The 13,841-nt window shown below is 38.6% G+C and overlaps 1 protein-coding gene across 1 annotated transcript in view; it reads left to right on the forward strand.

The window, feature by feature from the left end:
- Window positions 1-13,841, forward strand: part of pds5b (PDS5 cohesin associated factor B) — a 54,308-nt gene that overhangs the window by 35,776 nt on the left and 4,691 nt on the right. The window contains exons 21-32 of the mRNA XM_053507247.1: window positions 300-458; window positions 1,925-1,993; window positions 2,327-2,463; window positions 3,928-4,051; window positions 4,298-4,502; window positions 6,340-6,454; window positions 6,614-6,746; window positions 6,892-7,011; window positions 7,423-7,485; window positions 8,851-8,993; window positions 12,779-13,249; window positions 13,331-13,429. Coding sequence (XP_053363222.1) covers window positions 300-458; window positions 1,925-1,993; window positions 2,327-2,463; window positions 3,928-4,051; window positions 4,298-4,502; window positions 6,340-6,454; window positions 6,614-6,746; window positions 6,892-7,011; window positions 7,423-7,485; window positions 8,851-8,993; window positions 12,779-13,249; window positions 13,331-13,429 — 1,838 coding nt within the window. The remainder of the gene's footprint in view (window positions 1-299; window positions 459-1,924; window positions 1,994-2,326; window positions 2,464-3,927; window positions 4,052-4,297; window positions 4,503-6,339; window positions 6,455-6,613; window positions 6,747-6,891; window positions 7,012-7,422; window positions 7,486-8,850; window positions 8,994-12,778; window positions 13,250-13,330; window positions 13,430-13,841) is intronic.

Genomic DNA, 13,841 nt, shown 5'->3' on the forward strand with positions numbered 1-13,841 from the left:
GGATTGCCATTATAGGTAATCTTGTGACTTGCAAACAAGTTTAGTTCCGGGAGCACGTTCATAAGTCTGATTTGTTCTTAAGTCCGACAATGTGAGTTTGACACGACTATACAATGTTAAGCATACAAATCTACTTGATTTGCATTGGTGTACATGCTGACAGCTTATTGTAAACATTTCTTTTTGATTTGATGAGACTAGGTTTAGGCAGGTCTGACATTATTGTAGTTTTTACAATAAGACAGATAGTCGCCGCATGGTGGAAACATGATGCCAACTAATCCTCTCCTCGGTTCTAGCCTCTACATAAGAGTCTGGACACAGAGAACATGGAGCAGCTGATAACTCCTCTCACCACACTGGGTCACCTGGCCATGCTGGCACCTGAGCAGTTCGCTGGGCCTCTTAAATCACTAGTGGCCAACTTCATCGTGAAGGATCTGCTAATGAACGACAGGGTAGGTGGTTTTTTTTTCTAATTAAATACAAATCTCCTGTCAACCTGTAAGTGCCTGTGTAAAGGAGTATCAGACTGTCAGGATGTTCAAAAGCGAGATTCTGACTTATCAATTTAATGCAGACCCATTTGATGCAGAGTGATGAATAATCTAAATGACATTTCTAAGCTCTATTTGATGCTTGTAGCATTTAAAGACAAATAAAGCAAAAAGCAACCATTATGGAAAATACAGTACTGTGCAGTAGTCTTACGCACCATGTTGTCTTAAAAATGTTATAAATGTTTGTCTGCTTTATTATGTACTGTACAGGATAAAACCCTGCACTATTTCCAAACCTACTTCAAAAAATAATAAATAAATAACATTATTGAAGATGCCTGTAAAGAAAGCAACATATTACTTGACAGACCAAGCTTTCAGATGAAAGAAACAAAACAAAAAACAACCCTAATGTAGCCTCCTGGGAATTGCATTAACACGGAAAGGAGCAAGTGTAACAACGTTACCAGTAAAACTCGCATTCTCCAGCACGCTCAGTAAAATCTAACGGATGTTTTGCTTTGAGTACTGTGCAAAAACGTCTTGGCAACATATACATGTTAAAGAAAAAAACTAAATAAGTTTCTAAAATAATATTGTAATTATCATCATAACAATGTTTTTGTCATATCTCTCAAACTCGCATCAAACCAGAGCTGTGCAAGTTATTTGATGTTTTGTTAATCAATTCAATTATTTGAATCAAAGGTCAATTTCATATTTCGAATCGAGTCACACTTTATTATTATTATTATTATTATTATTACTATCTTTTATCTAAAACTTTTAAATGTTACATGCTCTAAAATTGACAAATCGCTTAACAGTTTGCAGAAAATACAAACCTCCTCCATGTTCTCTGTTGTTTTCAATGTGCTTCTCGAATTAAATCACTTGAAGTGATGCAGCAATTTCTTTCGGCAGGTGTTGACGTTTAAAATTAATAAATGAAGATAAAAAAGCAGCTCAAGTTGCACAGAATTCCAGTGTTGATTAGATACTTATACTAGATAGTAGTAGTAGTACTAGTAATGCCTGTAGAAAATCTCTCTGTTTGAGACGGATCAGACAGTAAACACTAGTGCTGTCGCATTGAATTGAAAATCGCAATGCTCAAAAATTTAATCGAATCAGTTGGCACCATTTTTCACATTCTTTCAACCCTTGGTGTTCTTCAACTGGCTCGACATTAGCATTTATATATAACACTTAGATTATGATCATTTCTGCGGCTCTGCTGTCGTAAAGCATTAAATTCTCATAAAGTTAAATCGCTGGAGGCTTGGAAATACCCTTATTAATCTCCTCGCTCTGCATGTTGGCACACACACATCCTTCTTTTGAATTTCAGATGATTTTTATCATTATTATTATTATTATTGTTGTTGTTATGATGATGAGTTTCCATCTCTCTGTCTTAAAAGATTCCTGGCAAAAAAACCACCAAGCTCTGGGTTCCAGATGATGAAGTTTCCCCTGAAACCCTGGCAAAGGTAGGAAACAGTTTCACCTGATCACATGCTAAAAGCGAAAGTTGGTAGTTCTGTACAATTTATGCAAAGCCCAAGAAAGTCACACAGCACCCACAGCTGATGAGTTTTGCTGTTTTTTTTTTTTTTTAGCGTTTCCCCTCCCCCCGTCCTGTCACAGCGTGAGCTCCAGATGCAGTGATTACCTCAGACATAGTTATTATCTCACACCCCAGTTGTACCGGCGCCAGAACATATTGTTTTCTTGACGTTGATGAATCGCTGTTTTCTCTTCGTAGCTCAAAATAAATATTTCTAGTTTTATTCGACTCGTCTGTTCTGTTTCGATCTTATCAGATTCAGGGCATAAAGCTGATGGTGCGCTGGCTGCTCGGGGTGAAGAATAACCAGAGCAAGTCGGGGAACTCGACGCTGAGGATGCTGACGGCCATACTGAACAGCGACGGAGATCTCACCGAACAGGGCAAGATGGGGTGAGCAACAAAAACAGGAAATGAAAAAAAAAATTATAAATAAAAATAAACTGTGTCCGTAAATAGTAGCGTAGCTATACAGTCGACCACCGCGTTTAGAGTTTGCAGATTTTTCCACAGGACCTGACTAATAATTGTTCACGGAAATATAAATATTAATGTAAATTCAGCCAAATTTCCATATAAAATATAATACTGTATACATTTTAAGAGAACACAAAGCGACCATGGAGAAAAACAACGTGACTCGTGATAGTGAATTATTACTACAAGACTAATTGGAACCTTAAAATTAAATTAAGCATAATTCATTCCGGAAGCAGGCTCGTATTCCAAAACACTCATAAATAAAATTTTGGTTTATTGGAAAAATAAACAAGAAATTTCTCTAATGACACTCGATTGAGCGCACACTAACAGAATTACTGTAAAGTAAAACTAAAACAAATAAACCTGCACTCTACCTTTGAAAAGAATCACGACAGAGCAGTGTTTCTGTGTAGAGCAGAGAGAAAGAGTGTGTGTCTATAAAGGTGAAAGTAGGAGGGGTCTGTGTGTGGGGGGGGCACGGTGTCTCATGCGCGCAAAAACACACACACACACACAGCAGGCAAAAAGCATGCTAAGCCTTGAACAGAGAGAAAATGGATCTTCAACCTCTCTAATGAGACTTGCTTTTGCTTTACATGCGCGCTGTACACACATGCATACAGACACAAAATCATTTTTTTTACACACACACGTGGTCACAGTGTTAAACAGTACACGTGTGCACGGATGTTGAGTATACCAGTAAGAGACACTCACTAAGGCCCAGCAGGGAAGACGATTACCCACAATTCCGCAGTGCAAGAAAAAACAACAACCTTTGACTCAGTTGTGATCACGTGACGCTCGGCGTCAAAACAACAAGCGCATACATGATACTCGGTGCTCGTAAACCAAGACTTGTTCGTTTTCCAAGTTAAAAATAATTAAATATCTTGCAAGCCACGTTACTCGCAATCTGAGGTTTTACTGTACAGAAGAAAACACGCCTGCATGAATTACAGTACACATACTTCTGTAACATCGGTATTTTACATTCTAGCACTGCGGGAGACACAGCAGTACAGTACAGTATACGGGTTTACCTTTACATTCTTACAGTTTTATTTATGTTTAATAAATCATGATGTATTAAGCTGATTTTAAAATTAAATTAAAATGTTTTGGAGCATGTTCAGGGTTTAAACTATAAAAATAGGCAAAGTATTTTGACCACATCCAAAATTCATGTTTTTTTTTGTTTAGTTTTTCAACATAACTGCCGAGACTGTTTCGGGGGTCGACAAAAAAAAAACATTTCTGTTTGTGTGTTTATCAGATGTCACATCTTGTGAATACTATGGAAGAAAAAAAATAATGGCAGAATTACTGTTACTGTATATTTCATGATTTTTTCTTCTTCTCGCGTTTGTGTAGGAAGCCGGACATGTCACGTCTGCGCCTAGCGGCGGGCTGCGCGGTCCTGCGTCTGGCTCAGGAGCCGTGCTACCATGAGATCATCACCCTGGAGCAGTACCAGCTTTGTGCTCTTGTCATCAATGTAAGACGCCGCAGTTAGGTTGTTAAGTCAGCCTTTAATATTTTAGCCAAGCTTGGTCTGTTTTGAAAAATGAGATACTTAAAGTGCTATGGTGATGTTATGAGGCCATGCGGTGGTGTTTTTAGCTCGCTTCAGGTTCCTGGTTGGTTCACTTCTTCAATTCCAGTCATGCTCATTCATCTTCTCATTCATTCATTTCCTCACTCACTCATGCATGATCGGTCACTGCGCCGTCTCTGTCCTCAGGACGAGTGTTACCAGGTGCGTCAGACTTTTGCTCAGAAGCTGCACAAGGGCCTGTGTCGGCTGCGGCTGCCGCTGGAGTACCTGGCGGTTTTCGCTCTGTGCGCCAAAGACCCGGTGAAGGAGCGCAGGGCTCACGCTCGCCAGTGCCTGGTGAAGAACATCAACCTGCGCAGGGAGTACATCAAGCAGCACGCTGCAGTCAGCGGTGAGGCCGCCGCGCACACAAACACCACGGAGTTCTAGATTATAGCTCATCTCTAACTCATTTGATTACTATAACATTATAACTGTACTGCATGTTAATAACCCTGATGTTTCATAACCGAACCAGCATCCATGAGCCACATGCGACAAAAATAAATAAACGGTGTTCTGCTTCCACTTTAATCAGACAGCTCAAATTAAATTAATTTAAAAAAAAAAAAAAAAAAAACAGATTCTGATTAATTCCAGACTCTCTGAATCCGACTAATCAGCACAGAGAGACGTCTCGGTTACGTCCAGGGTCAAATCAGAAAGATGATTTCTGTCTTGTTGCCTGTGGGCGTCGGCTTGGGAGCCAACTCTGAGAAAATAGGATTTATCTGTACATCTTAAAAAGTTTCTTCAGGCTCCTGACAAAATCAAACGCTTTACTCTCGTATTCAGTTTGATTTTATTTGTATAACAAGATTTTTCAACAAAATACAGCTTTAAAATAAAGAGACGGATGATTTTTTTCAATTGTTAGTAACGCAGAAGCACTAAATTAGCTTATTAAGCAAGGCGAGGGATTATATGAGGGAGCATTCAAAATTTAATTGCACCCTAATTTTAAAAAATGTTCGGCGCCATCTGTCGAATTTTGGAATGGATTAATGATTTTTTTTTTTCAAGGTCTTTTTTTTATGATATAAGGGCGTTTTTATACGTTATCTTTTATGTTATCTCAATCTTGGCCAAACACACCTGTGAAAACCCTATTAAAGTTCTGTGGGTAAATATTAGCGATATGTGAACACTTGATACGATTGTTTCTGTCACGTTGGAATAAATATATTCTTTTTGTGCATGTTTGCCCCATGTCGGGAAAACATTGGGTGACTTGACAATTCTTCGTTCATTCCTTGCTTTTGTTTTTCCTGATCGATAAACTTCATGAGCAGTTCTCTCTTTCTTTTTTTTTTTTTATAAATTTTTTCAATAAAATCATTTTTTAAATAATTCCTTTCCGAATTTTCCCGATTTTCTCCTTATATCTGATTCCTACGCGTCATTAAGACACTCCCCCACCCAGAGAGGACGAATGCTATCGTGTTTCCTCTGAGACACCTGACATGACGCCACCCAATCACTTCTTTTCTAACTGCTTATCCACTCCTTCCCGCTTGTGTGAGCTCGCAGATGCTCATGAGTGATGTGAGAGTGTTGAAGTGTCTCCCATCTCTTCCCTCTGAGAGAGCTCGGCCAATCGGCGCTCTCAAATTAAATAGAATTGAATGAAGCATTCGAATTTAAGGCTCGTCGGATTGTCAGGTGATGGGACGAGCTCGCGTCCCAATAATAAAATACTTTCTGGAAGATCAAACGCTTCAGAGATTTTTCGTTTTGTGTGTAAACATAGCTACTGTTGTGAAAATTTTATATAATGTAGATGTTACCGACACATCCTGAAGTGTTTGTTGGGAAAAAAAAAAGTTTATGTTCAAAAGCGCTAGGAGTCCTTTCATCAGTATTAAGCGAGCAATATTAACCTAATTCCAGAGCTGATTTTAAATGAAATGTATCTTTAATAGTTGTGTTGTTTGTGGTAATAAATAGAGTAACAACCTTCACTAATCTTGTCCGTAGCGTTTAAAGGCCTGGAAGATGTTTTGACTCTTCACTTTGTCACGCTAAATTAATTCGGATTAATTAAGTCGTCGTAACGTGTACAGTCCGCTCGGAGTACCGGTCTTACTGCGAGGATGTGAAATATCGATTCCTAATAAAGCAGACCAATTTTAATTATCATGCCTAAAATAATAATAATATTAATAATACTTAATGTCTGTCTTCTGCAGAAAAGCTGATCTCCCTGCTGCCAGAATATGTGGTGCCGTATGCCATCCATCTGCTGGCTCACGACCCGGATTATGTCAAAGTACAAGACATAGAGCAGCTCAAAGACATTAAGGAGTGAGTCACGTCCATTCTGAGAAGGGGGGGGTGGGGTTACAGATTTTTCTGTGTGCTTCAAAATGAAAGAAAAAAAAAAGATTGATTGATTTTGCGAGTGCTCTGGTGTTATTGCTGGAAAAATTACTTTTTTTTTCTCCCCCTTGTTCTCTCCCTCAGGGCTTTGTGGTTTATTTTGGAAATCCTGATGGCAAAAAACGAGAACAACAGTCACGCGTTCATAAGGAAAATGGTAGAGAACATCAAACAGACGAAAGACGGCCAGTGTCCAGATGATCCCAAGATAAATGAGGTGTGACCACATCAAAGTTTCTTTTTTTTTCTTTTTTCTTTCATTGTATCATGACCAGACCTGATTTGGTTTTAATGGAGAATAGTGTGTCCTTGCTGTGATGCTTTACTTTTCATAAAGTTCCTAAAAACTCCTTTCCTTTTAGAAACTCTACACGGTATGCGACGTAGCCATGAACATAGTCATCTCCAAGAGCACCACGTACAGCCTGGAGTCACCCAAAGACCCCGTGCTGCCTGCGCGCTACTTTACTCAACCCGACAAGGTGGGGGAACATCAGCTCCACTGGTTACACAAAAGCACTCCCCGTGTTTGATTTTGATTGGTCGGGTGATGGTGATGATAAATTTGTTCATAATTAGGAACAAAGTGTTTATTTAGCATTTTTCGAAGGATCTTGAAATAAAAGAGAGAATGCTGACTGAGCAACCATTTATAACATCGCAGAAAGGCTCGGAACAAATTACTTCCCGTTATCACTTGCATTCCATGAATAAGCATGAACGAATTTCTTTTTTTTTTTTTAAGTACCGAAGTGGGTTTTGTACAATGTTAAATCAGTAACTAAACTGATTAAAATAATACTGCAGTGTTGTTAGCTTTGGTACAAGATGTTTTCCTTTTAATTGCTGTTTTACATAATCATTAAAACTTTTTGTTCTTTTCTTCCTCGCAGAATTTCAGCAACACAAAAAATTATCTTCCTCCTGAGATGAAGTCATTTTTTACCCCTGGGAAGGTACATATCCATCTGTTATACTGTCCCTTACTGTATTTTTATTTATTTATTTATTCATTAATTTTTAAAGCTAACCAGATTTAGTTTTTTACTTTGATGTTTTTTTTTTTTTCACAGCGATGCACAGACATTTCTGACACAAAGAAATTTGATTAAAAACAATGACAGGTCACAATAATTAATAAAATGTGCAATGTCACTTTTTTAAAATATATTTTTTCTATTGCTTTTAACAACACTTAAAAAAAAAAAAAAAAGCCAGATCAATATACAGTTCACACCGACAGCAAACTTTTAAACACTAATATTATGTTAATTGTAACGTGTTCGACCCATGTTGCACAGGCGGCACCATAAAGCGCGGACACGAGGTGAGGTCTTTTTTTATTTGGGCAAAAAGCGACATAATATAAAAAAGCGATCTTGGGCCAAAACAGTCCATGAAAAGAGCAATGTCAATTGTAATTAATTTTACAAGTCCAAGACTTGGTTCGCGTGAAATTTAATTGCACACTCATAAGCGTGTACATTAAAAAAATGTACAGCGCCATCTGTTGAATTTTGGAACAAACAAAAATTTTGACGCGTTACTGTGAAGTGTGTGGAATGAATGTGTGAAATTGCTTTTATTAAGTATATTTCAATCGCACACTCGCACATATTTAAAAACATACAGCACCACCTGTTGGATTTTGCGTTGAACTAATTTTTTTCAAGGTCGAAATTTTATTTTTTTTTTTCATTCAAATTATTTGTTACCTCGAGCTCTAGTTTTTTAAGTGATGCGTGCACAAACAAACAGAGGGACAAAAATTACAAAAACCATCTCCATGTTTTCTGTTACTCATCTTGCGTTGCAATTTTTTTTTTTTTTTTTGCAAATATTTTTAACCTACATACACGCCAACTTTACAGTTTAATTATATGTATAGCTTACATGTGAGAGAGAGGGAGAGGGTGCTCATTTTACTCAGGCAACCAATCAGTTTCTCAGGATCATTGTGAAGCTGTCAAGCGCTTTAGCAACCGATCCTATAGACCGTCATTATAGAATTATATGTAAGGGTTTTGCCACAGCGAGCACCACATACATTTTCCTCAGTTTGATTTTACTCTGTTGTTTCTGGCAGCTTGAACAAGTCTGACTGTTTCCGTCTCCGTCTTTTTTTTATCAGTGATGTCGTTTTCACCAACAGAACTGAACTGTTGTCCCGGAAAAAAAGGGAGTTTCTTTTGAAGCTCCGAATGTCACAGTGAAATAATTTTAAAAAAGTCCATGCAGGTGTTTTTTTTTTTTTTTGTTTTGTTTTGTTTTTTCTTTTTAATAATTCCTGCTTTGTCCTCCTCCCCTCCTGTCTTTTCCAGCCTAAATCAGCGAACGTTCTCGGAGCCGTGAACAAACCGCTATCAGCTACGGGCAAACTGCAGACCAAACTCTCACGCATGGAGACCATCAGCAACGCCAGCAGCAACTCCAACCCGAGCTCGCCGGGACGCAGTAAAGGAAGGTAGTAGACCTAAGACACTGCCGGCGCTGTTGTGTGGGAATGTTTTGTCGTGATCCACCATACAGTCTGAAAAGGATTGCGTATTTAATCATGACGTAACGATTTTAAAGAGAAACGCAAATGTAATGTTTCAGCTAGCTTATTGTCCAGCTTTTATGAACAAATATTGCATATGTTTTGATGTAAGCTGATAATCAAGGTTTAAACATTAGGGGGGAATTGAATTAGGAGGTATTGAGCCATTTCTACTCGTTCAGGTTGGTTAGTAGAGGAGTGGAAAAAGAGTTTGTCAGTAGATAATAAATTATCTGCTGCAACTGGTATCTACGAGATGTTCGAACAGTCGGTGGAAATAATGATGAGAAATAGGAGTCAGGGAAAGCTGAGTGGTTTCGAAAATATTGATTTTCCCCAGCATCACCAAGATGCCAATGTTGGGCCCTCGAGCAAGGCCCTTTACCCTCACCTGCGCAGACGTATAATGTATAATAAGAAGTAAACCACTCTGGATACAGTTTTAGCCTTAAAAATAGAAGTTTTGCAGATAATTTGCATCGGCATATGAACCAAGGAACTGAAACAACCGGCAGCTAAGTTCAAACGAGTACGACCCGGAGCCGTTCAAGACCTGTTTGCATCACTGAAAGGCAAATTTAGAATCAAAGCCAATTTAGGAATTTTAAGCAATTTTTTTGAGTCAACCCACGATACCAAACGTCGCCTTCTGCATGTGTTCAAAAGCTACATACTTTTCTTCTTCTTCTTCTTCTTAAGCATAATATCTGATATTTTTGCTTGGCTGGACCGGATTAGCTACATTTTACATGATTTTTTTTATTATTATTTTAATTTATTTACATTTTTATTATTGTTTGTGGGAACCCGCCGCCATTTCCGCAAACATCCTCCTCAATTTTTTTTTGGGCCAATATATAATTTTTTATGTGTTTTAACGCTAAACTAATAAAGACAATGTAAATAACTCATTTTGTAACATAAACATTAACGTTAATTCAGTTAAAATTCCATATAAAACATAATACAGTGGAACCTTGGATTGTGAGTAACTCAGTCTTGAAAGACAAGCAAAAAAATTTTTAATAAATTTTAACTTAATGAACGAGCGAAGCAACAGTTCTGGAGTAACCTATTTTAGGGAAAGCTCTACCTGTCTTCTTTAACATACATAGAGACGGAGAATAACGCCATCCCTTCCACTCGGTGAGCGCAGACGCTTTCTGTCATACTGTTAGTATTCGCCGTTTCCTGACTAAACAGGACCACATGTATGACATTTTCTGTTGCACCACTCGGGGGGCCCTGGTGTATGAAGTGTTTACATGTGAAGTGACGGTCTGTTATGAGAGTTTTTCCACAGTCTCCACATACCTATTGCAGTCCTGATTCTTTAAAAGAAATCAAGTCCACATCCTGGGTTGGCGTGTAGTGCAGTCTGACTGCTTAACCAGATGCTTTGACACGTCAGGGGAAAATCTCTAATGCAGTTAGAACTTCAAGGACTATCAATATGTTAGTGACTGTAGATCAGAAGTTCTGCTAGTTTGCCAGCAGCTGTGAATAAAAATAAATAAATAATTAAATGATCCAAATGACAGTCAGGGACGGGTTCGAACCATCATGGACGAACACACAGTTTTAGACGCGGTGTCACAGAGACTAAGAGATTTATCTAGATGGGGTTTTTTCCCAGTGGACATTTCTGTAACTTTTTTGTTCAGCTACCAGAGAACTTTTTGTTTAATAAAACATAGCACACTCCATTAGGTTCATATATTTTTCTTGTCAAGAGCACACACACACACACACACACACACACACACAGAGAAAAAGTCAGCTTCTCTCCCAGGGGTCAAGTACTGTACAGTACAATATTAATGCACATAATTAGCTCATGCCTTTAAGTTAAAACACATTATCGCCTGCTTTAAACACAGCGTGTTTAATTACACCTTGCCAGGTTGGGTCGCTAATGAATTTATGATTTGTCCGCCGCTCTAATGGGCTTGTCCCAGTGCCCAGTGGATTAGCGAATTGTTTCTCCGAATCATCCTCTACCGCCACGCAGACGACACACACACACACACACACACACACACCTTCAATAAAAGCAAAAACATGCTCTAATCTAGTTCAAACTCACAAGCTGGAAAGAAGTTGTATATCCGTGAGTAAGAAGGTGAGCTGAATAGAGCCGTAAAAAAACATTTGCATCACAAGCCTGAAGTGATTACAGCATCGCGGCATCCGGCTCGGTAAGCGGGAGACACCAGGGGGCAGAGACAGAGAGAGAGACCTTTTCAGACAACTAATTGACCTCAGCACAATATGATTCATTACTGTCTGGGGATAATCAGGGAGCGGCTGTGTTTTTAAAAAAGACGCAGAGGACACAAGTTATAACCGCTTCATACACGGCTGAATATCAAGCATGTTTTTCTCCTTAATAAATGTTAGAAATGTAAATAATAACAGGCAGAATCTATTATTTTATGGGATTTCTTGCCAAAAAAACAATGTGTTTCTCATGTGACTCGTTAACATTTTTTCCAGATATTAAGTACTTGATAAGACCAGGATTTTCCAAATAAATAAATAAAAAATACTCCACACTCCGTTTTTTTTTTTTTTTTTTTATTAACGCTTTCTGTTCAAGGCTGCTGTCACTGCTGTGCAGGTGTGAACGTGTTACACCAGTTCATTTGTAGCTGCGAAAAATGGATGCCTCATTTGTGATAAGCATGAAAGGAGAGCAGTGGATTTATTTATTTATTTATTTGAGGGTGTACCTGGTGCCATTTAGATATCTGCAAACAAAAGTTGGAGTAATGCTTTAAGAAGGGTGAAAGTTTTTTAAGGAAAATCATCACCGGTGATGAGACACGGATTCATCACTACAAGTCTGAGAGTAAACAGCAGAGTCTGGAACGAAAACATCAATCGCAGACTGGGGGAAAGTTCACAAGTCAACCATTAGCTGGAAAATATATAAATACTTACAGTTTTCTGGGATTCTTAAGGGGCCAGTATTGGATCATTATCAGGAAAAAAGTTTTAACAGCAAGAGAAGTGACATCCAAAAGCGCTGTGATCTAGCACATGACGACGCACATCCACACACTTCTGCTACGCTGTAGACTGTCGACACTCAGGTGTTAAAGCGTCCTTCCTATAGTCCTGATCTCACTCCAACAGACTTTTATCTGTTCGGTTCCCTGAAAGCACAAACTACGAGGGCGAAGATTCACTTTCGATGAAGAAGTAAAGACACTGTGCACTCATGGGTCACACCTCAGCCTAAATGTTTTTAATTAGGGAATACAGAAACTTGTGACAGTGGGACAAAGTGTATTGAAAATCAAGGAGTTTATGTCGAAATAAATTAAAATGATGTATTTGTCTTGTCTAAAAGTTAATTAAAATAAATTCTACAGCCAGAGTGCGAATAATTTTTGACTCGTTTTGAAGTGTAGAGATTTTTTTTTTTTTTCTTTTTTTTTTCATGGTTACTTTTTTTGTTTAAAAAAAAAAACTTTTCTCTCTTCTAATTTAGCTAATATTTCTTTATAGACATTAGTTATAACTTTATGACCTTTTTTGTTTGTTTAAATTAAACAATACCTGTGTTGCTGGAAAATTATTTGCAAACTTTCAGATCATAATACTCATGTATCGTGGATGAACCTTTAGGAATCGTGATATAATATATAAAGTTTTAGTAAAAATTTTACTTGCTAAAATGATTTCTAAAAAAAAATTTTTGTTAGATTGGACTCTGGTGACGTGGACCACAGCGAGAACGAAGACATCTCCCTGAAGAGCCCGCCTGACGGAGACAAGCCCACCAGGGGGCGCAAGCGAGGCGCCGCGTCTGGCCAGGAAGACAAGGCCCCGGAATCGAAAGCCAAACGTGGCCGCAAGAAAGCAAACACCAGCACCGAGGACGCGGAGGAGCAGTGGACGGAGGACAGCAGCCTGGTTGACACGACCATGGAGACGGAAGATGAACAGAACAGCCCGCCCAAAAGGGGACGCCGGGGACGACCTCCCAAATCCGCCTCGGCCAAAGAAGAGACCGTCGCCGTCAAGGGGAGGAGAGGACGCCGGAAGGCCGCGCCGCAGCCAGACGAGGACAACGACGAAGAGCCAGAGCTGGAGGAGGAAGACGAGGACGAAGACAGAGGCAGCGAAAATATGGAGGAAGTGAAGCCCAAAGGAAGACGAGGACGCAAACCGAGGTGTGTGTTCACGCTAACGACTGTTTACTAAAGTTACCAAAATAATCAGGTGCATTATTAACGAACTGTACTTCTCCTCAGAGCGGAGGGGTCAGAGGTCAACAGCGATTCTGTCGAGTCCACGCCTCAAAAAAGAAGAGGACGACCTCCAAAATCACAAACGGCAGCTAAAAAAGCAGGGTAAAGCAGCACCTCGGTTCAGTTTCAGGTCTTTATGTGTAGATCATCTGGTAATATTGTAATATTAATATCAATATATTTTCCTTAATGGAAATTTAATACAAATATATGAAAAATGAAAAAAAAAATGCATATAGTAAAACATGGGGTTTTAATAACGTTCAAAAAACAATTTGCACAAAGTTACCAGACTTTCTCCAAGTTACTGCTCAGTGCTTTTTTATTTTTTTATTTTTTACAAATAATTCTAAGGTGTGAATTCTAGGGCGGAGCAGGGTTCATACACATTTTGATTAACAAGATGTAGGTATTTGGATGTCAGAAGATGGTCATTTATTTATTTATTCCTTTTAAGAGAAATTACAGTAAATTCACTAGTAAAAATAAATTGATTGTTGATATATTAAAGGTC

This window comes from Clarias gariepinus, chromosome 11, assembly GCF_024256425.1.
Source record: "Clarias gariepinus isolate MV-2021 ecotype Netherlands chromosome 11, CGAR_prim_01v2, whole genome shotgun sequence".
In the NCBI taxonomy this organism is placed as follows: domain Eukaryota; kingdom Metazoa; phylum Chordata; class Actinopteri; order Siluriformes; family Clariidae; genus Clarias; species Clarias gariepinus.